This window comes from Parus major, chromosome Z, assembly GCF_001522545.3.
Source record: "Parus major isolate Abel chromosome Z, Parus_major1.1, whole genome shotgun sequence".
Taxonomy (NCBI): Eukaryota; Metazoa; Chordata; class Aves; order Passeriformes; family Paridae; genus Parus; species Parus major.
In genome coordinates, this window is record NC_031799.1 from 51,538,657 (window position 1) to 51,564,028 (window position 25,372).

At 41.1% G+C, this 25,372-nt stretch overlaps 1 protein-coding gene across 8 annotated transcripts in view; it reads right to left on the reverse strand.

The window, feature by feature from the left end:
* PALM2AKAP2 (PALM2 and AKAP2 fusion) overlaps window positions 1-25,372 on the reverse strand; it is a 264,548-nt gene that overhangs the window by 14,992 nt on the left and 224,184 nt on the right. For all 8 annotated transcript variants that reach the window (XM_015652711.3, XM_015652710.3, XM_015652708.3 and 5 more), the window contains one exon: window positions 3,769-6,175. In XM_015652711.3, coding sequence (XP_015508197.1) covers window positions 3,769-6,175 — 2,407 coding nt within the window. The remainder of the gene's footprint in view (window positions 1-3,768; window positions 6,176-25,372) is intronic.

The window sequence follows — 25,372 nt, forward strand, 5'->3', positions numbered from 1 at the left end:
CCACATCTACATATACATGTTTACTTTTTACCTAGAGATGCTGCTGAAATTTTTTAAAGCTATTTGCATAGCAGAGAAAAATTTTCAAAATAAGACATTTCAGCAGGGCAGGTTGTTTTAGGAAACCAGTCTGTGCTGGAGTCAGGGGATTGCTGAAGTACATCAAAGAAAAGATCCGTCCAGTAATACAGAGCCTCATTACCACACCAGGTGAAATGTGGGCTTCTTTACTCTTCTTGAGCACCAGGTGAGCAATGCAAATACGCAAATTCACAAACAATCCAACAGTAAATAAAGAACCTCTCAAAAATTCTCACTTCACAGACATCTTTCAGTAAGAGGGAGTAAGAAAGCAAAAAGCAAATGAGCTGGGTTAGTATGTTGTTAAGGCACTCCTGGAAATTTTCTGGGGATGACTGATGAGCACTCCAGAGGAATCCTTGGAGAAAAAAGGCATTAAAAATTCTGCAATGACCACAAAACATCTTGCCTCCAAGTTTCTGCTTCTCCTACCACCACACAAAAAGTATCCTCATGCTATGGCTGAACCTGAGAAGCTTCCTAAACATAGGTCTTTATTGGAGAAAAATTGAAGTGGAAAATGGTTTTGAGGCTGAAGCAGTTTCTCTGACAGAGTCTTTGGCTCCACAGCTGCCACTCACAGTAAGAAAGCAGAGAGAAGAAAGAAAAGGTCAGCACACACACACCCCTCACGACTGGGATACATGGTGACTATCCTTACAGCAATACTCTGGCAATTTTTGGTCTATCTTGAGGTTCCTCATGCAAGAAAGCCAACTTTTTTTGGAAAAATTCAAAGGTTCTTCATCTTTACCTTTCCAGGATTGCCCCACAGGTCTTCTCCAGTGTATACATTTCACTGAAATTATGCTGTGTCTCAATTCAGTGGTCTGAGATGGATTAAAAGGTTGCCTCGAAGCACCAACAAACAATTTTAAAGGACAACTGTCAGCAGTACATATGTTTATTACTAAGAGACCTTTTGCATTGTCTTGGGTGACTGGCAGACAAATTGAGTGTTACCATCAGTTTTATGAAAGTTGCATGTCACGGTGAGTAAAGCCATCTGAAGTAATTAGCAGTTACTGGGCACATACACCATATGAATTGTGTTAATCTGCCACACTTCAGTTAAATTACAGCACAGTTCACGGCAGCCTCTTTCTGTGGTTCATCTTTCTGTCACCTAGCTAAGTGTCCACCTGGTTCAAAGCAGTGAAGGGGAGCAGCAGTAATAAATAATCAGTAAACACCAGGAGTCCTATTAAAGCTACTTTGTCCAGACCTCCACCTAAAATCAGCCTGATTGTTAAGCCATTGCTAATTAACTTTATTATTATGCCTTCTCAAAAGACTGAGTATGCACTTCCACACTTAAGGATTAGAAACAGATTTTTCAAATTTATACTTGACTCCTTAATCCCTTTCTCCTGAGTTATCCTGATGTTAGTGCCAATTCTTTATTTTAAAAAGGCAATTTGCTGACAGAAATACCTCTGTTTCTTTATTATTATTATTATTATTATTATTATTATTACTATTACTATTATTATTATTATTATCATCATCAGTAGTAGAATTACTTTTCTTTGTGAAACTAGATACACATACTGCAGTACCAGACATACTCTACAGCATATTCCTTACTGGGCTGACCAGAAGCAACTTTTCCTTTCTGCTCTGAATGTCACCTCTGTCTACCCAAACAGCTTGATGTTTGTGCCTCTGCTAAATTATATTTATCCTTTTTTCACAAGTATTGAAAAGATCCTGTAACTAATAAAAGGGAAGTTTCTGCAATCTTGCAAGGCATATTCCTCCACCCTATTTCTAAGGATGCCTGCAGGCATTAACAGCAATACAGCTGGCTAAAGGGACAGCAGAGAAGAGATGAACTGATGATTACACACCTTCCAATGCTAAGGGTGCTGAGCTGATGTCCTGCAGATGAGAGCTATGCTGAGCACATCTGCTGTTCAGAAAGCACCAAAAGTAGAAGAACTAAGAACTTTGGCAATGTTCTTAGTGGCTTTTTTTTTTTAATAAATGATATTCTGAAACACTGCCACATATTCATCTTTTCCTAGAAATTATTTCTTTGCCTTGTCACTGGCTGCAAATTGCAGTAGCTTGAGTCATTGGCTAAGAGATCCCAATTCTCTTTCTTGAACATATGGCAGTTGGACATCTAAAGGAAACTGTCTGGAATGATTCATTATAAACAGAAGTTTATAATTTTCTCTAGAATGTAATTTACGACAAGCATTTTTACAGACACAAAGTAAATGCCTTGTATAGAGAAAGCACAAGTACACTGTTTTCCCAGAAGCTCTGTTGAAACAAGCATTAGTGTCAGCAGCCCATCCAACATCACTTCTAAGTAAAATACAATCATTATCTATGTCATTTTGAGCACTTTCAGCTACAGATGATACTGTTTCTGAACACAGTCGTGAGCACACCTTTACGAAACAAAGTCCTCCTAACTGACGTCTGTGGTGCCCTGTATTCACATCTTGTCAGACATTTCTCAGAACACCTCAGATTCGAGATGATCCTTATGAAAAATCCTGTGCTGGAGGAGTTATAATAATACCACTTCAAAGAAAAGATTGGTATTTGCTACATTTTTTTCAAAGAATACATGTTAAGACCATCCTCTTAGCAGAAGATACAAAACTAAGTATTCACTATTTATATGCTACATAAAACTCCAAGTTCACAATTATATTGAGTAATGGGCTAAATCTACATCTTATTCAAGCTTACAATGACTTTCAAAAGAAAATGACTACCACTAGCTTGTATTTACACCAGTAGAAATAAAGACAAGTACTTAAAGAAATTTAAGTACTCTTGGTAAAATGAATACTTTTTCATGATGACCACTGTTGTTAAATCTTACAGGCACTTGCGAAGCATATGCATATGCTTAATAAAAATCACTACACAGAAATAAGCCTGGTGTGTGTTTCTGTGGATTTTTAAGATGTATTTTTTTCTGTATTATATTTAGAAGGCATCAATGCTTGACATTATTTCTTGAGAAGGGGAAGAGGGAGAAAGATATCCTGTAACTGCTGTGAATGTCAGCAGAAGAACCCAGAAACTGATCAGTCAGGAGGACTTCTGCTGAATCTATGGAACATTTTGTTTGTGATGCCTGTTATAATTCAGTAGTGAGTAATATCAGCTAAAATACATGGCAACTCATAGCTCTAGATAACATTTTACAAGACAAAGCTCATCAAGACCAAGACCTCAAAACAGAAAGCAAAACACCCAGAAAAAGAAATCTGATTCATATCCCAAAATCTGCACATCTCCTTCCCAAATGACGTGCAAGAGAACAGGAAGCCTATTAAGGAAGGCCTTGGATGTTTGTCTTTCAAATAGCCACACAGCTGTAAAAACTGCTGCTGTACTTCCTTGAGATGATCCTAAATTTCACTGGGTGGTCTGAGCACTGGAGTGGACATATCATGCTACAGTGTGGCAGTGAGTGAAACAGAACAGGGTTTAGTAAAGATTATCAGCATCTCTGCACTGTATTTGTGAAAAAACGTAACTTTCTGCAGGTGTGCACATGGCCAGAAAATTAAGCTGCCCCATGCAGTTTCCAAGCAGATGAAGTCACCTGCCCTCCCACCCCCTGCAAAATAATATTTCCATTAAAAAAATGACATAAAATCTAAAGCATACCTGACCCTTCAGTCCCATTTCATTCCCGACACTTTGGGCTCTTACCTGGTGCAGTTTTGTAAGACACGGTTCTGGTGGGCATGGGTGGTGCGCTCTTTGTAACAGGGCTTGGTGCCATTTGCAGACCCTGCCGCTGCCTCTTCAGCTCCTCTTCTCGTTCCTGGGCAGCTCTGATCTCCTCTTCTATCATTGACAAAGTCCGCTGTTTCCTTGACCGTAACTTGAAAGGGCCCACGGTCACTTCAGGCTCCTGTGTGGCCAGGATAGAGGCGGTGCTCCGAAGCTCTGCTGCCTCTGAGTACTTGCTGAAATAGCTGACCTCATGCCTGTTTTCCTCCACAAGGAATGGCTGGCTGGCTGAGTACATGGGTGACTGCTGCAAACTCTTCCCTTCCCTGAGTCCTGAGTCTTCCTCTTTTGAAGTCTTTGGTATGGTGTCCCTTTTTTCTTGAACTGGTGACGACACCTGGGGTGGCTCAAACATTGGGTTCTGATGCTCCTTGGAGACTGGAGCTGGCCTGGTGCTGGCTGGCTGCTCTTTGGCTGAGACCTCTTTCTCTGCTGGGATTTCATCATCCTTCGGGTTTCCTTTATCCACCTGCTCAGCTATGGCTTGTTGGATGGCGTTTTGAACCAGCAGGCCAGCGTGGTACTCCAGCTGGTCATCCATCAGCATGGAGTCTGCCAAGGCAGATGAGGGTGAATCACAGCCTGGGTCACTGAAAGACTTGGAGATGCCTTCAGCCCTGCACTCTGCTGGAGTTTCGGCCTGTGGGGTCTGCGGCAGAGAGAAATCCGCTAGAGAACCTTCCTGCAGGGCGCTCATGGTCTCATTGGAGGCACCGCTGTCACTTATGTTATCCATGCTGAAGTCATTGGAAAGGGTCTCCAAGACAGTGGTATCCTGAGACCTGACAGACAGGTCATCCAAACCAGAGTCAAGCTCCTCTGGAGGTGAAGAGGCGCTGCCTGACTTTGGGAAGTGATCTAGAATTCCCTGTCCATCATCCTTCACCATTGTGAAGACTGCCTTTGCACTCATGAATTCTCCATCCTCTGCCCACAGTTTTGAGGCTGGTCCAGCTCTGTGGCTATCACTGCAAGGTAACTCTCTTGCTGTGTCAGCCGTGGTAGTGTGAGTGCTTTTGTCATCTTCGGAGCTAGAGGAGACTTTCTGTGCTTTGACAGCTGTGGCATTGGTACCCTCAAGCTGTCCAGTTTGTCCACACACTGAAACAGGTCTCGTCACAGAGGACATCGGCCTATCCATATATGGAGAATTGAGGCTTTTGTAGAAGGGTTTGATGGAGAACATTTTGGGTGTTCCTGAACGCCTTGGTGGGGCCTGACCCTGAGATGGACCTGAATGCTCCATCAGCTGGAACTGCTTCCTGGCAGCCGAGAAGTCAATTTGCTCTGTGACAATATCTTCTTTCTTGATATTGACTGGCTCTGGGGATACAAATGAGCAGCTGACCTGTTTGGGGGATGTTGGTGCTGCACCTTGCTGCTGCTGCTGCTGCTGCTGCTGCCTCTCCTTGCGCTCCTTGTACTTCTTGTGAGACTCCAGATGCTCCTCATCCAATTGATCCTCCAGGGGCTTCTCCTGAGGAGGGTTCCACCATTTGGCAGCAATACTGGGGTTTTTCTTGACCGCCTGGCTTTTTATGAGTTCCCTTCTTTCTTTTTCAAGTTCCATCATTTCTTCCGATGGTCTCACTTTGCGGACTCTGTATTTTTCCTTCTCTTCCTCATCTTCAAAGAGCTTTGAGGGCTTTTTGTCTTCGTGGAAAGCTCGCAGTTCAAACTTTGCCTCTTTCTTAAGGGTTGTAAGAGTTGTTTCTCCATCCTTAGAGGATCTTCTAGAACTGTTTGAAGAAGTAGGACTTCCTGGCACCCTCAGACTCTCCCTAGTGTCTTCTTTCAGTCCACCCAAGAAATGGCCATTAGATTCCAGGTTCTCATCTGTTATACTAGCTTCACATGTCTCAACCTCCAGGGATGCCTGCTTGTCTGCTACGTTTTCTTCCCTTTCACTGGATACTGACTCTTTACTGACATTAGCAGATGCTCCTGAACCATCCATAATGGAGACTGCACCTGGTTCAGGGGAGGATGTCCCATTAAATGTACTGTCTGCAGCAGAATCGCAACAATTTGCCTCCAGCACTTCATCTAGGTATCTGATCTCTTTAGCAACTTCACTGTCCAGAGATTCATGCCTGTCCCTAAGCCCATTTCGGCTGGAAGCAGGGGAAAAGAAGTGGGTTGGATTGTCTATTGGATGTGGTGAAGCCACTGTGGTGATGCTTTTATGTTCAGAAACTGGAACTTCAATTTCCATTTTCTCTTCCTTTGTAGCAAGCACAGTAGCTGGCTCCAAGAAATTGGCACAGTTTTGGTCTCTGTTTTTTCTTAACCTGATGTCATCCTCAGGGATTCTGGAAGATTTCTAAAATAAAAGAGAGCAAAATTATGAAGTCTTAAAAAATGAACACCTAATTTTTTTGCAGAGAAAACACTATTTGGAAAACAAATCTTAGCACTTCCTAAAGTTGAGATTAAAGCATTCTCTCAGAGTGTGGGAAAGCAAGGCAAGCCATTAACACAAAAAATAGGAAGTTACCTTACCATATGCTGGAAAAGGTACTAAAACAAAAACAAGCTCTCATTTAAGAATCTCCCACTCACCATCCCATCCTTTTGCCATTAGTTCATGCCTGTGTCTTGGTCTGTGACTAGGAATAAGCTATGAATTTCTAAGTTAACAGTACCTTGGCAGTTTAGATTACTCAAAGATTTGCACATGCAATACATAACACTTACCATCTTGGTGCTCTAAAAATGCTTCCCACACCTAAAGGAAATCACATAATGTTTCTACTGATGAAAAGTATTACTGCCTGTGCTTTGCAGAAACAGATGTGATGTGCCCAAAGAGTTGGTGATTCACATCAAGTTAGGACAAATGATGTGGCAATGGCAGGGAACGTTCAATTCTCAGTGGCTCAATCCTGGTCATCAAACACAGAGTAGAATTACACGGTGCTGGAAAGACATCGGGTCTTTTTCCGTCCCACATGGAAACCCACACACAATTACACTTGGGAGACAGGAAGCATCTGCAACTCCCATAGCATGAAGAGCACCACAAGAAGCACAACGAGGACCACAGCCGTGGTATCCTCCCTCCCACTTCTTTCATCTGTAGTGCAGATGTACTGGATTGATGTTTCTCCCTGATGTGTTGCCTCTGGTCACAAGGAGATCATTGAAATACGTACTATATGTGCTTATATATTGGCAGATTTTACTGATCAAGCAGCCTAATGAACTTCCTGAGAGTGAAGTCTGAAGGAACTTCTGATTAAGTTGGTAATACATCAATTAACTTCTCAATAATTCTATACTGTTAAAAGGCAAAAACAATCCAAAACACCAAAGACAAAGTAAACATGGTTCTTCAAAAAAGCATTTGTTAACTTCCTAAATCATGAAAGCCAAGAGTGATACATTATTCACTTGGACTCACCTTTTAAAAAGACAAAGGTGGTACCTGAGGTCTCTGTCTTGCTTTCCATATGTGATTCTATGTCTGGGGCACATCAGAAAGCAAATACCATTGATCAAACCCCATGAACTCAGTAGCTAACAACAAGAGCACCTTTCTCTGGTAGTCACCTCTTGCTGTCCCTTATCCAGCATGCTATTAATACACACTGCAGCAGAAGATGACCAACAGGGAGCACAACAGCACTTACTACTGACCTGAACAATCACATTGTTTCTGGAATTATATAGGCAGTCAAATGCATTTGACACACCTTAAGGGATTACAGCCAGTCACCCAGAAGAGCTCTTTCTAAAAACACTCTGAAGAGCTTTCTGTCTAATTATGCAGTCATCCACAGTTGAAGACAAAGCTGGACTCAGCCATTAATATTTTCTTTCTAATTGTGCTTAAACACTGGAAAAAAATCTTTAAAAACAAAGAACCTGCTTTTGTCTAAATATTTTACTTGACAAACTTCACTGGTTTTACTTGCTTCACTTCTTAATTTTCTGTTGACTTTAGAAATATTCCAGCTGAAGTTTACAGCAGTTCTTTTCTTAAAGCATATTGTATTTTCCATCATTTAAATACCTAAATGTGGCCAGTTTCTTCTTTAGTCCTGTTAATGATATATTCAGGAAATAAGATGCTCTGCAAACAAATACAGAGTAAGTATAAAAAGTGCTTACTTTTTAAAGTAGGCACAGATGGAATGAAAATATCATAGATAAAGGCTTCTTTTAACCTGAAAGGGCAAGAATTGCCCTTGATTTGCTGGCAGAGCTCCAGGTACATAACAGGTACTCAGGTGACAAGATTTAAGACTGCAATACCTTTTTGATATTTGGGGTTACAGCTTCCCTTCTTGACTTGCTGGTGCAAAAAGCAGTATGGTGGCACCTAAAGCAGTCTGTGCAAAGTGAAGGACTGAAAGCTGTCACTTTCCACAGAAGGTGTGGGTATGCAATTAGGCTCCTGCTAATATTTGCTCCTAATCTGACAGATCAAAGCAACTACTTTGGTAGCTAACTACGTTCTCTGTAGCTACAAAAGCGTATCTTGAATGGACACAGAAAATCAGTTAATGAGGATGTGTTCTCCTGCCACTGAAACACATCTCCCTGCAGAGCCAAACCAGAGCTGAAGGGCCTCTTGCTCCTGTGCTTTCCATACCTGCACACCATGGAGCTGGAAATACACCTGATTGTCCCAGGGACTGCATTCACTAAAGCATGTCTATTTCCACTGATGCCTTGAGAAGGCTGACCTAGAACAGAGGCTAGACAGAGTTAAGAATAAAGTAGGTGTTTATTGAAAGGCCTTAAAGGATACACCTTGGGCAGTACAAGAGCCTGGGCAGGGCTACCCTCAAGATGGACCTAAAAATGGTCACAAAATGGACAACCAGTCATGGGGTCTCACATTTTTGTAAGTTTTGGTCCATCTGCATATTTGGGTTATTTGTCCAATTATAGCTTCAGATTATGAAATTCCATCCTTCTTCAGTCCACTGTTGTTTATGCTTTTGGGCCTGAAACTTGTAATGATTGTCCTTGGTATCAAGCTAGAAAGGAACTGTTTTGTCTACCTACTCTGTGAAGAGAGCTCACTAACACTTAACATGAAGCTCAGAATAACACACCTAGGCAGCTCAGAATCTGAAAAATATGAAAGCTAAAACTTAAGGCATCACCACCACTGCTCTAATGTGTGAAGCACACCAGTTCACATCATATTTGGATACTCAAGTTCAGTAAGAGAACTACAGGCGCAGTTTTATGCCTGAATCTCTTGGCAAGTAAGAGCCCATCCTCTCACCATAGCTGCAATCCATAACTCACAATTAAGGCACATGCATGTAACAGTCTAATCAGGGCGTGCATTTTTGACAGCATGTAATTCTGGAAGTGCATGTGTCTATGCAATTAGTGTGGGACATATAATTATGTACCAAAACAGACAATTATGCACTAAAACTTATGAGGAAACACTGCTTCTTACTGGAGGAGCTTTTTGTGCTAGGGATTAGCAATTGAGCATGAAGGACTCCCAGCACAGCAGAGAAGCCAGTGAGGATTGCTTGGAGAAGAAAAAAAAACCACGTTTAAAAGAATCACTGATTTTTTTTCCTCAAAACATTCTGACAGAATCTGGGGACAACTTTGTGAGGTCATGGCAATGAAGATCACTGTGAGGAGCAGAAATCAATCTACTGATCAATTACTTGAAGAAGATACTGAGATAGCTAAGCACAGAAGTAGATGGCAAAAGAAAGCTTTTCAAGACAGTCCAGGCCACAGCACCTGCCCAGGATAAGTGACTGGGTGTGGGAAAATGGCACATGTTGGGATGAGCCACCGTGGGTGGAGGAGGTTTGGAGGAGGGGGTCAGTGGGATACACACAGGTCCCATGCCTCAGCTGTTTGGTGGAAGGAGGCGAGCTTTCCAGGGGGCTGCTTTTGCTCCTCCTGGACAAGCCTGCACCAGCAGCTTTGTGTTTGCCGCCTACAGGGAGAAGGCTTTTCAAAGCCTGCACCATATTACAAAGACCTGTGAATGGGAAAAGGGCTGCATTCAAACCTAATTGTAGTCAGCCACACGGTATTCACAATGGTGCCCTTAAACTACTGACACAGACCCAGATTTTCCAGAAGTCGCTGTTACATTTTCAGAGTCTCTGAATGCGAGTTCATTTCTGTCTAAGTCAAGATGCAATAGGGCAATTAGTGTCACTTCTAAAATGCTGCTGCACTTTAGTAAACTACAGTTATTAGCAGCTTAGAAAATTATTAGCATATTTTCTCTTTGGCTGAATTCTTTATCTACAAAAGTTAAGTGTTTGGGCAATCAGCTCTTTTTGAAGGAAAAAAAAAAGTGGGTGTACTACTAGCAAGGCCCAACAAACATGCTGCCAGTGCCTTCCTTTGTTTGATGCAACAAAAAATGCCTATGGAAACAAGTGGGAGGCAATACTTCTGAGTCAGATCAACATTCTTCCGAAGCATCAGCTGCAGTGGTGGAAAGGGAGAGGAAAGGATTAAATAATTAAGAAGTTTCATAGTTTAAGAAAATTTAAAATTTTCCTCATTTTTGTGGGCTTCTACAATCACTCCAGCCAAGCTTCAAAACAGATTTTGATGCTGTTGGGTCTCCTGGCTTGATTAGCATTGTCAACCTTCCGTTTCTTCAGCTTTCATATGCTTTTGCAGATGTCCTGTACATCATTTGCTCCTCTTCCCCCTGCTTCAGCACTGAACTAGTATTTTGTTCAACCCTTTCTACTCTTCTCTTCAATCTGACTATTGGGCCCACCATACATCAAGCAGTTTTAGTAGTAAAACCTCATCTGCAGAAGGTTTACTGGCTAATCCATACCTCCTTGCTGATGTCAGTCATCTTCTCCCTCTTTACCTACTGTCTTGGCCTGCCTTCCTGATTGCCTTATTTGCAATTATGAAGGAAGCAAATGATGGATTTGTTAGGAGACTGACTCTGGCAAACCTTCAAGAGAGCAGCTGCTTTCATTCACCTCAGCCTTCTGAAGAACAGTCACCACCTGCCTAACAGATGGAGCCAATCCCAAACACTGTAAAGGCACAAAAGTCAACTGAACCTCTGTGGTTCCAGACAGACACCCTGTCCAGAAACAAAACTAGCCAGCAGAAGAATTGCTCCATGCTTGCTAGTGAGAATAAGTCTTTGCAGAACTCATCTTCTTTAGAAGGATGGTAGGATCTGTAGTGTTGCAGTTCTTAATGAACCAGAAAAGCTACAGCTCTAAAGGGTGATAGCCTCTATCCCTCACAGAGCATGTTCCCTACCAAACAGCAGGAACTCAGACAGGTGCCACCATCCCACCCATCCCAGGTGGGAATAACAGCCCAAACCACTGTGGCAGCTCCTGTCTCACAATGGGTCCTGAACTCCCTCCCTCCCTCACTGGCAGGGCCTCATGGGGCAGCTGCCACTCCATCCACGTTCAAAAATGTGGTGAACCCCCCTTGACACTGGAGGAAGAAGAATGTGACAGTGGGAGCCTTTGCACAATGCAGTCTGAAGAAATGGGCCAAACATCTGTGTTTTGGAAACTTCATACCTGGGTATGCTAAGAAAAAGCAGTAGCAGGAAAAAAAATGTTCAAAAATATCCTAGAAATAGGGGGGTAAAGGGATGAAGATGACAATGTGGAACTCAAGGAAAGAAAGGGTTTCTACTCACACTACCTACAGAAACTATGCATTTTGTTTAAAAAACCCAAATCAAAACACAAAAAAAACCCCAAATCCAAACCCAAAGTGTTGTCTTTTTGCACCCATGCAAAAAGGTCTCCCCTCTTCATACAGTATCTTATATTGACATCTAAAGTAAAGTGTTGTTCAAAAAATTTACAAGTTTTCCCTTAATGAAATAAAATTCAAGTTTCAGGGGAAAAAAAATCCTCAAATCCTGTTGTCAAATTTAGAATTTAAGACAAGTCAGGCACATGCCGACACCACCTTGAATAGTTCCATTCACAGTCCTACTTGCACACAAAAAGCAAAACCTGGCCTGTTCCTCTCACAGTGCATTACACAGTGTCTTCAATACAAAGACTGAAGCAATATCTGGTTACTAAAATGTGTTAGTGTTGAGTGTCACAATGACATTCTCTGCAAGCAGCTCTCTACACTCTTCTGTGACTTTTCTGAGGTAGCTGGAAAGTACAATATTTTCTTTGTGAAATGCTGGTTTGTCTCCTAAACATTTCAGAAATCACAAGAGTATATTCAAATGCAACAAGAATCAATGCAACTTCATACTACCACCCCCTAAGAAGCAGTGAGGGGCTCATTTGGAATACAGACAGTAATGAGAGATATGGGGATACAGTGCCAAAGAGTGCTTACTCAGGGAGCTTGCTGTGTAGCATTTTTTACTTGGTTTTCCTATTTCCTTTTCTCATGTTTTAGCAAAGAAACATTGTGATTGCATTAATTCAGAAAACATGTGAAAGGCTTTGCAATATTCTTTTCATTCCATCTGAACCACAGGCTTCAGCTTCCCCATGTGACACACTATAAAGCTCTTTCATCAAATCAAACTACAATCTTCTTTTGCTGCTGTAATAAATTAAAGAGGGATAAAAATGGCCTAAGAATTTTGACTACTTTAATGATACACATATATTGTGTGACAGGATATTTTAATGATGAAGACACACTCGATACTGTATTTTTCCATATGTGCCTCTGCAGCTCCAGTGTTTTTTGTGCCCTCAATAACAAATAGGTGACTTTTTTCCTGGGTAAGTCAGGATCCAAATTTGTAATAGGCCTTACTATTTCCTACTAATTCCAGAGAACATAAATTGATGAAGTATTCTACTGGTAGGAAAACAGCTGAACTTGTATGCCAGTTATTTTCTCTTGCTTCCTAAAAATACAGATCTGGTCCCTCCATGAAAAATTTGCAACCCTAATAACTAGATTTCAACTAGTGCTACAGCGGCAAGAAAAACAAGTGTCTTCCTTCTTTAATGCTTGTGCAGCTGTTGTAAAAAAGCAACAATAAAATGCTGAGTTCTTTTCACAAAATACTTTAATTCCTGCAAAGAACTGTAATTGCACAAAGCACCTGTATGGACAAAGTGATTTATACCGAAATTATTATTTAGGACAAAAGACTGCTAACTGCTGAGTGAAAAGAAGCATCACCTCTGATACAGGAAAAACAATGCAGAGTTTATAAGGGTATGATGGTTACACAGCTGGTAGTATGGAAAGCAACATATACTCTAGTGGAGATACTACTCTGGTTAGCTTTGCTATGAAAGCTCTGTTCAGTTTTATGTACTCAAGATGCAAATCTGAAATTACAGGAAACTGTGATTAAACTCTCACTAAGAAAGCACAGCACTGTTTGGTACTGCATACTCCACACTCACACCCCATTTTCAATCAGTTGCACACAGAGAGAAGCAGGAGCTTGAAGAACCCAAGCGATCAGTAAATTGATGATTTCAGGCACCAGAACCTGCAGTCAAAAGGCCATTCTCCTGTTCTCTGTTGGTGTCTTCCTGTAATGTAGGTCAGCCTGAAAGTGCAACTGAATTAGAGCAGTAAATGTGTGCAAAAGAACACATTTCATCCAGAAAAATGTGTTTTTATCATCACTCTCATCAGTTCAAATCCCACTTCTGGTGCTCCTTTCACTTGTAAAATTATTTCTACCTCAAATTAAAACGCACCAGTAAGTATATTATTTCGCATGCTGCTTCACTCAGTTCCCTAGGACAGAAAGGGACAGCACACCCTGTGTGCAGGCATGGGAAACAATGCCACCAAGGGACAGCACTGGACTCAAGGTCAATACAAACCATGTTATCATGTTAATCAAATGCACCACCACAGATGGTTAGTCCTTTTTAACTTTGTTATACATTTTCCCTAAGGCTTATTTTTTCCATGGCTTTTCTCTAAAATCTGCTTTTGCTGAAACAAGATTGAATTACAACAGCTGGGATACTTGATTTGAAGAGGTTGTGGTGTTAAGTCACTTAAATTGGTAAATATGATCTTGTGAAGCAGCCTCCAATGCTAACTAAGGAAGCACAATGGTCTGGTGAAGAAATGGAGAGCATCCCATCCAACTAACATATAAGGAACATGGCACAGTTAGAAAACTGTCCATGCCTGGCAGGAAATTCAATGCATGATAAAATCCTTAAGGAAAGGAAGGAGAATTTCTTCTTCACAACTGAAGGCCACAGATGATTGCACTGTGGGAGTCCACTTGGGTAGGCTCCCCACTCAGCTGGTGCTGGTGGAGTCGAGCTAAGGGCTTGGCTGTTCAGTAGCGCTCTCTCACACTCAGCCTCTGGTTTGATGTTAAATGAAGGAGGAGGAATCCTTTTCATTCAGTATTAGTATCAGTACCTAATACTGATACTGAGTTGAGCAGAACATGACTTCTGAATGTACGCATGAAAAATCAGTTTCACGAAATGCTGCAGTTGAAATCTGCCCTGCACATATCGAGGATGGAACAATTGCACTGATAAAGCATGATCTAATCCCAGCAGGGAGAGGAAAGGACGCTAAACTAAGCCTTGCTCTTAATACTCTCTAACCCATCTAGATAATGTCAGCACAAGGAAAGAGTGACCTTTACGATCGCTTGCACGAAAAAGAATAGAGACAAGGGGAAAATTCCTTCGTCTTTTCATCAGGGGCACAGGGTTCCTGTTCCATCTAAAGAATGAATCTACAACTCTCCTATGTAAATGAGAGATCTTGATAAAAATACTGGCATGTTAATCGTTTTGGTGAATAAGAAAGGGACCTCCTGAGGAAGGAATTTGGGTTAGGCAGCGGCAGGAGGAAGGCACTAAATGGAGCCTTGCTCTCTGAACAGATATTATGGTAGCTAGGAAAACCTGTTTTAATAGATGTGAGGAACAAAGATAAACCTGCCTTAAACAAACAAATAGGCTTTCCAAGATGCATTAGTACTAAAGTCTGCTGAGGATACAGTCTTTCAGCAGCTGGTACAATTCAGTAAATATTTCATAAATGGCAGCCTAACCTGCATTTTCTGAGAAAAGATACATGATCTCTCTGCTGGAGTTCTTTGACCACTTACAGTCAAGGGCATTAGAGTAGGAATTGAATGCTTTAACTGAAACAACCACTTACAAACCTTTGCCAATAAAGACTAAGATTTTTCACTTTCAATTCTCTGTTTCACAAATGTTAACTGTTGGAGGTCATACTGCTTTTAACTATTTCCTAAAGCCTAATTAATACTTGCTGCACTTCTGAAAAGCATGGCTGTTCAATACCTTATTGGAGTTTGACAGGAATACTGCTACAGAGGCTGTGCTGGACTGCAGAAACAAATTATGCTCAGAAATGTAAGGCCAAACATCTGTTCCTCTGACAGCTGAAGAAAGTTAAGAATTATTGTTGATGTACCAGTAGGACTTGTTACAGCTGCTCTCATCCATTAGATTAAGGCCCATCACAGCAAAATCTCCTTAAATGAAGGTATGCCTACATAACTGTGCTTGTGTGCAGTGTGTCTCACCCAGGGGTTGCTTGCTCTGCCTGCAGCACAAAGAACAGGGCAACACTTATTCACTGCAAGCAGTGAGTCTTGGGAAGGTTACAGTCTGAGGGCTCAACCAGCCAGCTGGCTTAAGTACTCTATGGATTGCTTTCTTCCCAGTTTTTCAAGGAAACGGAATTATTGTAAAGCTAGAAACCTCTAAAACTCTCTATTGGAGAGAGCATGTAGTGGCTTAAAAAGGTCCCTCTTTGGAATTAGCTCTACCCAAAATATATGTTAGGGTGCTACCTCCAGACTCTCGCAAAAGTCCATCACTGGAACATTATAAATAGAAAACTGAAAGGACAAGAGAAAAGAGGATATCTAACCTAGTACTAGCTCAAAATCACATTCTGTACGTGAAGAGAAGGGAAATATGATGTTGGTCCAAGGATATAACTGAAGTCTCTGCCATTAGCTGTGTTACACACACAAATGGGAAGATAAACCACTGCCAACAAGACTAGCAACATCTCCTCCCCTGCCTAAGTCACACTCTACATTGTGTCACCATGCCCAGCATCCAACAGGGAACTATCACACAAAAATGCTTTCACTCCCAGTCCCTTTCAACAGAAACAGACCATGGAGAAAACAGCATTTGGAGATTTTAGCTGAAGATTTTATACAAGAGACAAAACCTTGTAACTCTAGTGGAGGGCAATTCACAGCGTTCTCCCTCTAAGGGCATGCATATAATTTAATTTTCTGGATGGCACATGTAGAAAAACCCCTCTTCAAAGATACACATCAACAAAATGAAACTCACTATCATTAAATGACAAAGCCAACGTAGCCAGGATGCTTGACTTTGACACACCATTTCAATAAATATCCGGCAAATAAGTAATATTTAACGGAAAGTCAGACTACAGAATCTACAAAACAGTTTTGCTAGTGAGAGGCCAAATGTGTACAGTCTGTAAGGAGGAGGATGTTGCTAAATTCTCCACATGCCAATGCTGTCCCTAGGCTATAAATATGACATACCATGTGAGTTTGGGGTTGCAAACAGTTAGTAACTTCATCTGTGCTTTGCTCATATCAAAAACTATCCATTTCAGTCATCTCACTACCTCCTGCAGGAAAATATTTCATTGAAAGTTAGACTTGAATAGGACTTTTTAAAAATTCCATATTTGGGAGAAGGCAGTTGAGAAATCTGTGGGACATCTTTTCAGCACCTACCACTTCCTGTCCCTCTTCCCCTACTCCCCCCAACTCTTCCAAGCAAAAATTCATTTCTCCTTCTTTTCCTGCTGAAAAGGCACTGATTGAAATGACCTACAGCACATCTGGACTACATTAGGGTATTATTTGATTAAGGCGTTCATTGCTTGCTCTTTTGGCACGTGGAGAATCAACATAATGGTGGGGGAAAATGGTATTAACTGAACTGGCTTTTCCAGCTCAAACTGCTCTGCTTTAAAATTCCTTCAGATTGCCCAGTCCCGCAGTTGAGAGCTCCTTTTTACCTAATTACAGAAAATGGAAATAAACAGTGGCTTCATTTAATTCATTTAATGGTGGCAAGATCACTAAAGTCAACTAAACTATTACATTAAGAGTTGCTGTATTTGTGAGACAATTTGCTATTTGATAGGAAATGCCTGCTTGGAGCTGTTTTAAACAGTCATAAAAAGGCTCAGCATTAAACAGTAAGCAGCACCTTGCATTTCTGTAGAAACACAAGTTTGACACATTCCAGATCAAATTACTTCAGAGAGGGGGGGGAAAACCCAGACCTTCTCAGAAGAGTATTGTTTACTAGTATATCACACAAGCAATAGCTTGGTTTTCAGTATCTGAACTGATGGCATGAGGCTTCAGCTATAGAGTCTGTGTACCTAAAAGCCAAAACACAGACTAGCAGGAGAAAGCAAGTCATCTTAGCCTTCCAGATACTTTCCCCCAAAATACACTTCCTCATTTCTCAGGAGCTAAAGAATGTGCTATCCTGGTGCAGGCACGAAGGTATCAACTAAGTGCCACAGCACACAGCAAATGCCATAAAACCCAGGAATGCTGTTGTTGCTAAATGTGACTGCTCACAGTACTACGCTTCATTTCCTCCAATGTTAAACAACTAAAAGATGAAGCTGAACAGACACCCTGAAAGTGTCTCTATGACCTGAAATTTGCTTTAGTGTCAAGAAGCGTAACACACTCACAACCAAAAACTCAACCAGAAGACTTTGCAAGTGCTGCCTGAAGAATATAGACACTGAATGTCCTGGGTGGTTCTCGCAGTTATCATATGCATAGGATACACAGAAGTTTATTTTCTCTGTAGAATCAATATCCTTTTGTATTACATCTAGTAGAAAGTTGTGAAGTTCACAACTGCTTGCAATGAACAAACCACCTAAGTGCAAAGAATTCCATAAATAACACCTGGAAAAATGGTATTTTAAATACTCCTCCCAATATAGAAAGATAAAGACTAAATGTGGTAGATAATGTGCAGTAGGCCAGAAACCTCAGCTTGCTCCTTGTTTCTGTAAACTCTGAAGCAAACCCCAAACATGCTGTTTTCCATAAAGGCCTTAGCTTTTTTTGGCACATTAAATCAAATTCCTTCCCCAGTTCATTACAGTACTGTGATGTCACAGGCTAAGGGAGACCTGGTTTAAAAAAAAACCAAAAAACAAGGAGCCCATACCCTCAGTCCATTCACACAAAAAGTCTCTTCTACAAGCAAAACGCCAGCTCACACCACTTAGAAAGAGCATGACTTCACTTAACCTGTAAGAGAGCCACCTCCTTAGAGATACTTTCAAAAGCACCATATTGGCAACAGACCTGTTTTCAGCTAGCATAAGCAGAAGTTTACTGTTGTAGATTTTTTGTGGTTAGGTTTGTTTGGGATATTTTTTTTTTTCATGAGGTTTTTTTGTTTTTGTTTTGTTTTTTTTTTCTTTTTTTTTTGTTGGTTGGTCATTGGTTGGTTTTGTTTTGTTTTCCTTTTTCTATTCTTTTTTTCTTTGGGTTTTGTTTGGATGTACTGGTTGGGTTTTTTTGGTGGGAAGTGGGAGGCTGGAAGGGGACTGGCAGGGAGAGCCACAACCCAACAACACAGCATGTGACTGGCTTAGCACTAAGAAACAGCTATCACAAGAAGGGCTGCTGTGAAAGACACAAGCTCCAAGCAGTAATTAGCAGTAATTTCTACTTATCAGGAAACAAAAAAAAGACTTGACTATATTCTTTCCATAGGAGATGCTAATGTTTACTGAAGTGCTTAGGCCACCTCTGGTATCAGAAGACTCAGGTCAGGGTAGGGGTGCACAGCTTGTATGGAAAGTACCAGCCACATGGAAAACTGGATACAAGGAGTGTAAAAAAATCCCCAAAACACAAACAAACAAAGAAAACCCCAACAACAACCTACCCATGAAAACAAACAAACAAACCAACAAACAAACAAACAAAACCCCACAGAAATTTAGGAGGGTGATGGGGAAAAGAGGCAGCATGTTTTCTACAGCACCGAACCTGCTCATTACTGCTGCCTGTGGGTTAGTGACATTTGAGCACCCTTGGATTAAGTTTCCTGGAGGCTTGATAGTTTAAGGTAAAAACATGAGCTGTGCTGACCAGACATCCCCTGCAAAGGCCCTCTGGACTGGACTTTGGGTTAAAATGGCTTGAATTTAGTGTCACACATGATGTGACACTAATGTAGTGAATGACATAGCTCAAGCAAATTTTACTCACCTGAGGAATTACATAATATATTGACTTGCTTTCTTACTACTTCTAGGGCATCAGCAAAGGGAAGGCACAGCCATTCTTTTCCAGCAATGATGAAAGTGACATTTTTGACATGAGAACCCTTGAAGGCAGTGGTAGCTCACTTCATCAGATGCTCAACTTGCCTGAGCCACATTAAAAGAGGCAAGTCAAGACTCTACATTGCTAAAATGGGTAGGTAATAAACTCTTTGTCACCTGTTGAATGAATCTATGAAAAGAGAATGTAAATAAGGTTCTCATAAGGAAAAAATAAAATAAAATAATAATAAAATAAAAATAAAGGCACTCAACATCCCTGTCCTAAGCTAAGAGTGGCTTTGGTGAGCCTAGTGACAGAAAATACTGTGTGCCTTTATGTAACACTTCCCATACTGTCTGCACCGTAGAGGAGTCGGTATTTTAATACACATTTACAGATTTTACAATGCTAGCTATTTTAATCCCTTGGATCATCCCAGAATTTTACACTATGAAGAGGGATAAGTGTCCAATGGAGAAATAAAATACTCTATTTAAATAATGTGCAAAGAGATTTAAAATGCAGTTTCAGTGGCTGATTATTGATTCAATACGAAGTTTAGGTAATCTTGCCTCATCTGTGGTCACTGAAGGAGCAGAAGGGCACAAGATATTTATCTTCTGTACTCTCCCTAACACCCCACATACCTGGGAGGTCACTGGAGGACAGAGCTGTAAGTGGAGCACTACCCAGGTGCGCAGGAGATGGAGCTCAAGACCCTTGTTTGATACAGACTCTTGGGAATTGTCCATTGGACATGCAAATGCTCAGTTTTCACTGAACCCTAAAGGATGTAATTTTTTAATGATCCATTTCTTATACTATCTTTGGAAAATATATTGGTATGTTGCAAGAACAGATGGGCTATTGGAAATGATGTGTTTTCAGTATACCAGTGTAGCTTAGTAGCAAAGGCAGCAGAGACACGCTGCTAATCCCTTTTCTGCTATACCTGGCCTCAGATAAACCAAACACCTTTTTCCCCTCAGAGAATTCCCCTGAGGAATTCAGCACCGCCATCAAATGAAAGTAAGTTAGCGCTTTTCTTACTTTTTTGTTTGGGTTTTTTTCCCCCTTAAAGCATCAATCCCACCCAAAAGACCCCAAAGTTTATTTTGAAATAAATAAATAATAATTAAAAAAAAACCAACAAAAAAACCCAGTTTTCTTGGTTGAAATAACAGAAACTGTAAACAACTGAATGATCAAGAAATAAAAAAATAAACAAATCTAACTCAAAGTGGCCCAAGAATACTTAAAAATGAATCCTTTTAACTTCAGGATGATTCCTTTTAACTTCCTGAAGTCAAAGATTCTTGACATATCTGAATTTTTAACCAACTCTTCTGCATGACTATAAGCAGTATGCCTCTGGGTCCCTAACATCATGCCATACCGAAACAAAGTAAGTCTACAGAGACTGAAATGTTTTTCTCTCATAAAGAGAGTGTATTAGTATCAGAGATCCACTGAAAAATCAGCAAATATTGTCTTCTAGAGACATCAAGGGCAAGATTACAAAAGACAGAGTGCAGGCCCCAGTGTCTGGAAAAAAAAAAAGGACCCTTACAAAGTGTTTTATCTGCTTCAGACCCTAGTCTTCCAAATTTGCAGCACAAATGCACATTGTATCCAAAGATTCTGGGTTTCATATCTAAATCTGTGTGTATAAAATGTTAGTGTAAGCAGGCAACTCCTATTTCTCTTCTGCAGATCCAAGGATCCTCAGGCCAGCAGCACATGGAATGTTAGTGCTGAATGGCCACAAGACTGCTCCATCCATGCCAAGAGGCCTCCTGCAAAGGCAGATGAGGTGTGTAAAGCAAGAACTCAACCAGTCCAAGAAAATGATGTAGGTGGCACCAGTTTCTCTGCCAGGGCCTTCATTTTGGGAGTCCTTAACCTGAAACAGCCCCCCTCTGTGAACCTTCACAATACCTGATGAGGCACTGCATGTAGGGCACAGCCTATCCTTTGGTTCTGGGAGAGGCCCTCCCAGATTTCAGCTGCAATTTTCAACTTACAGTTTTAGTTCAACACAAATTATTTAAAAATGTGGCAGGAACAGCGATCTGCAGTGGTTTATCTCCTGATCAATTAGCAACAAGGTTACAGCATTCACAATCCCTTTCAGCGACCTCAGGGCACAGATGCTTCCCTATCAGCCCAATCACCTTCCCACTCTGGAGTTAACTGCATGACTTGAACCACAGGGTCATTGCTACAACCGTGTAAGCAGCTAATTCTGCTCTTTTTAACACATGGGAAAAGGAAAAAAAAGAAAAAAGAAAAAAAAAAAGGGGTGGAGGGAAAGGAAAAAAAGAACTGTTCCTCTTTATGGAAAGTATACACAAGCTTAACATAAACCAAACAAATCCTCTTGTGCATCCCTTTCCTGTTCAGGGAGTTAAATAACCCTACCTGACTTTCTGAGTCTGTTGGACTAGCACAGCATCCTTCCATGACTGTTAAATACAAGCTGTGCAATTGCAGAAGAAAAAACAAACGAAAAGTACCAGAACTCTTCCATTACCTCCTTCTGCATCGTCTTTTTGTGAGATGTAACTCATTGGGGGAAGTGTTTTTCCTCTCTTCCGTGTGACAGCAAAGCTGCCTGCATGAGAGGGAAGGTCTAACAGGCCCAGAGCCAGCATTGCTGCACATTATTTTTAAACTATAATCTCCACAGACACCTCTATCTGGGACAGTAAAACGAAGAGTGCCCCAGAAGGCTGGCTGCTTGAAGCAAAACTGATGCTTAAGTATGCAACTGCTAGGGTTTACTAAACATTTTAAGGATCTCCTTCCCATTTTTAATACCTCCTCTAGAAATCTACCTCTACCAAACCACTGGAGGATTAAATGTGAGTGGTGAACATCAGAGGGCATCCTGTGCAAGGAATCAGAGTAAAACAGCAAAGATAAAGGGCATGTGGTAAGGCTTTTAATGCCACTCTGTCACTCACTGGTTGGGTGTTTTTAAGTTAATTGCTCCATTCCCCAGACTTCTTTCCAGGTAAAACATTCCTGACCTCACTGCATGGTTCCAGCAGGATGAAGAGATGCAGGGAGCACATCTCACGAGAGGGGGGCAGTCTTCTGAGCAGGTGCCCATCCACCTGTGATGCTAGTCCGATCATGCTTGCTCACAAGCTAATTTTCAATTTTTGGCAGAGATAGCTCATAGCAGTGAAGGAAGGCAGTTTGACCGAATTCCTTTTTGCAAGAAATACTTTCTGAAAATAAACAGTTTTCTTGGGTATTTCCTCATGTTTAAGGGGCTATTTGAAAACAAGCAATTACAAAGAATTTAATCTGGTGAGCAATCTTAATTGTTCTTCCTCCTCCTTCAGAGGAAATCACACATTTCAGACCCAAAGGACAGTTTTATTTTTTTCATGAGTACAAATTGGCTCTGTCAGTTTAATTTCCCTTGGTGCTATAACTAAGCCTCCTGTTCTTACACAGAAGAACAGTGTGAGACAGCCATTATGAGACAGAAATAAAACCAGTTTCTGTGATTGGCAGTATGGACAACACGCTCACAGCTAAAACCTTTCCAGAGAGTACCCCCCACCTGAAACTTGCATTTCAGACAAAGTCTTGACTGCTGCTGTAGCTGCAGGAGAGTAACTGCTCAGCATGAATTACCCAAGGATTGCCACCAAAATAAATTCCAATAGGAAATTGTCACATTAAACCTTGATGGGGGAACCAGAGTGCTCTTACATTTCACTAGTGCTTTGCATTTTGCAGTGAGGAGGTGCCATGCAGTTGCTTTTTTGCTGCCCACTTTCACAGGGGAAGGGGTCCAGTGCCAAGCTCTGATGCTGCTGATTGTCAGTGCATCAGTCAGTGTCTTCTTATGACAGAAAAGACTACAGCTTCTTCAGGGAAAAAATGCCTCCAGCGTGTACTCGTGCTTACATGAATGTCTACTTGCACTGGCTGCTGGGTTAGGTAACCTAAGCAGGAAACCTTTAACCCTGGTGTAAACAAAGAGTTTGTGTTCAGCCCAACCCAAAGAATACCTGGAGGCCCTCTCTTGATGCCATTTGGATTGAAATTCATTTCCAATGCTAAAAGTGGTCTTCATTCATATTTCCATGCTGAACAGGTAAAACTTCTTAAATGTTGTGTTCACACTTGACTGCTCTGGAAACTGGGGCTTCGGGGGCATTCTCCATTCAGAAAAAAATGGCACATGGAATGTTTACTACCCTCAGCACAGAAAATATAAAATACCTTCTCAGAATTACCAGGGACAGAGGTATAAATGCCAATGAGCTGAGAATGCTATGTGTCATGAAAAGATGAGGGCTGGAAAAACAAGTCAGAAAGTTCATACAACATCCCACTTACTTCTTTTCCTCAGATATTGACAGTTAATATTTAAGGAGCTGTTCATCTCCTTACCTGCTCTTGCACACAAACAAGGAATTTGAAATGAAACATCACTTAGGTTTGCTGCAAGCAATTTAGAGGGGGAAGGACTTTTTCTAATCTCTTCTCCACTTTTTAAGTACTTCTCAAAAGCACTGTCTTACCCACACGCTTTTGTTGTGGTACTAAGATGGGTGAAAACTCCACAACCTGTGACATCACATGTGACTACTGCCAACACCCAGCGTGATACCTGTGGCCATCTACTACAGCCACTTCTCAGTAAACTCTTCACCTCCACTCTTCTGAGGTTTAGAAGTCTAAAGCTAACTTAAGCATCTCTCTCTGGAGGGGTATGCAGGCAGATGAGTGCCTCCTTAGGTCTTCAAGGTGAGATAACCCAAGCTGGCCTGACCTACACTCACAGGAGGAGTGCTCCATGCTCCATGCTCAGGCACTAAAGGGGTAACTGAGCAGTCCTCTATCAGCTGCCCGATGGGAATGTCTTGTGCAGGCTCTTGCCTCTCCCTAAACACAAGGAAATTTGAAGAAGCTTCCCTGGAATGATTTTAAATGTTTTACCACTTCAGATGACCTGTCATCCTACATGCTGAGGCTATTTCTCAAGCAAACACAAAAGACAAGGAAAAATACTCAAAAACAACCACCCCAGTTAAAACAAGCAATTTATTGTGGTAGCAAGGAACCTGTACACAGTGTTTGTTTTGATTTGTTTAGATAAGGTGGCTGGAAACAAAGATCCTCAGGAATTTTGAAAAAGCTGACGGAAAAATGTTTGTTTTAAAACATAACAAAGTGTTAGGTAACTCCCAGACTCCCAGTCTTGCAAGCTAGAGTTATGCTTGTTAATTTCTATTAATTCAGCCAAAATCTAAAGCTTTTAAACTCTGGTGCTATCTTGCAAAGTTACATGTCCTGCACTGGCAAAATAGGAATGTTCAGAGCTATGGGAAGCATAATTTCTTTAGTGGAGTCAAACTTTTTCCCATATGATGTTCTTCCAGATGCAGAATTGCTGTAGCTTTGAATAGATACAGTACTTTAACTAAACACATAGAAAAATAGAAAGGAGAGATATCAAAAGTCTCAGAAAAAAATAAAATACTTTTTTATTTATTATTATTATTATATAATGTTTGCAATAACAGCACCCACTGCTATTTGCCGTCTACCTAAAGGAGACCAGTAAGAAGCACAGGACAGCTTATCAACATAAACTGATTATGACCAGTGTATTACAAACCAAGATTAACACTACAAAATGTCCAACATCCCCAAACTTAGTAAAGATGTGTGTATTTCAAGTTGCATTTAATGTTTCTTTTGCTGTAATTACTTCATTATTACTTCTTCTACACTTAATATTGGCAAATATGTATTGGCAAAAACACACCCAATTTGTTCTGTAACTATTCATTTGCTTCATTAATAGGGTGGCTGTTTTTTTCTTAATTGGGTAGCTCTCTTTATGCCACAACAACAGTAGCAGCAATAAAACTACTTTATGTCAGGGAAAAGACTCTCCAGACTCTTTTCCCCCGATTTCTTCCCTCTCACCCTGAGCCCTGAACCTCCTGCCCTTCAGCACCATCTAGCACCAGCAGGGTGTTCAGAGGGAATCCTGCATAGCACGACAGTGCTGACTGGCCAGCTGATGTTAAGGTTCTCCTGTGACAGGCAGCAGCTTCTGAGGCTAAACTTCACCAGAGCTTTGCATTTTCTTTGAAGAACTGCTGAACACTGCTTAGGAGGTGCAGGCAGGCCATTTCTGGTCTAAAAACACAGCTTGAGCTCATTTCATAAAAACCTTCAAGAAATCCATATTCTTGCTTT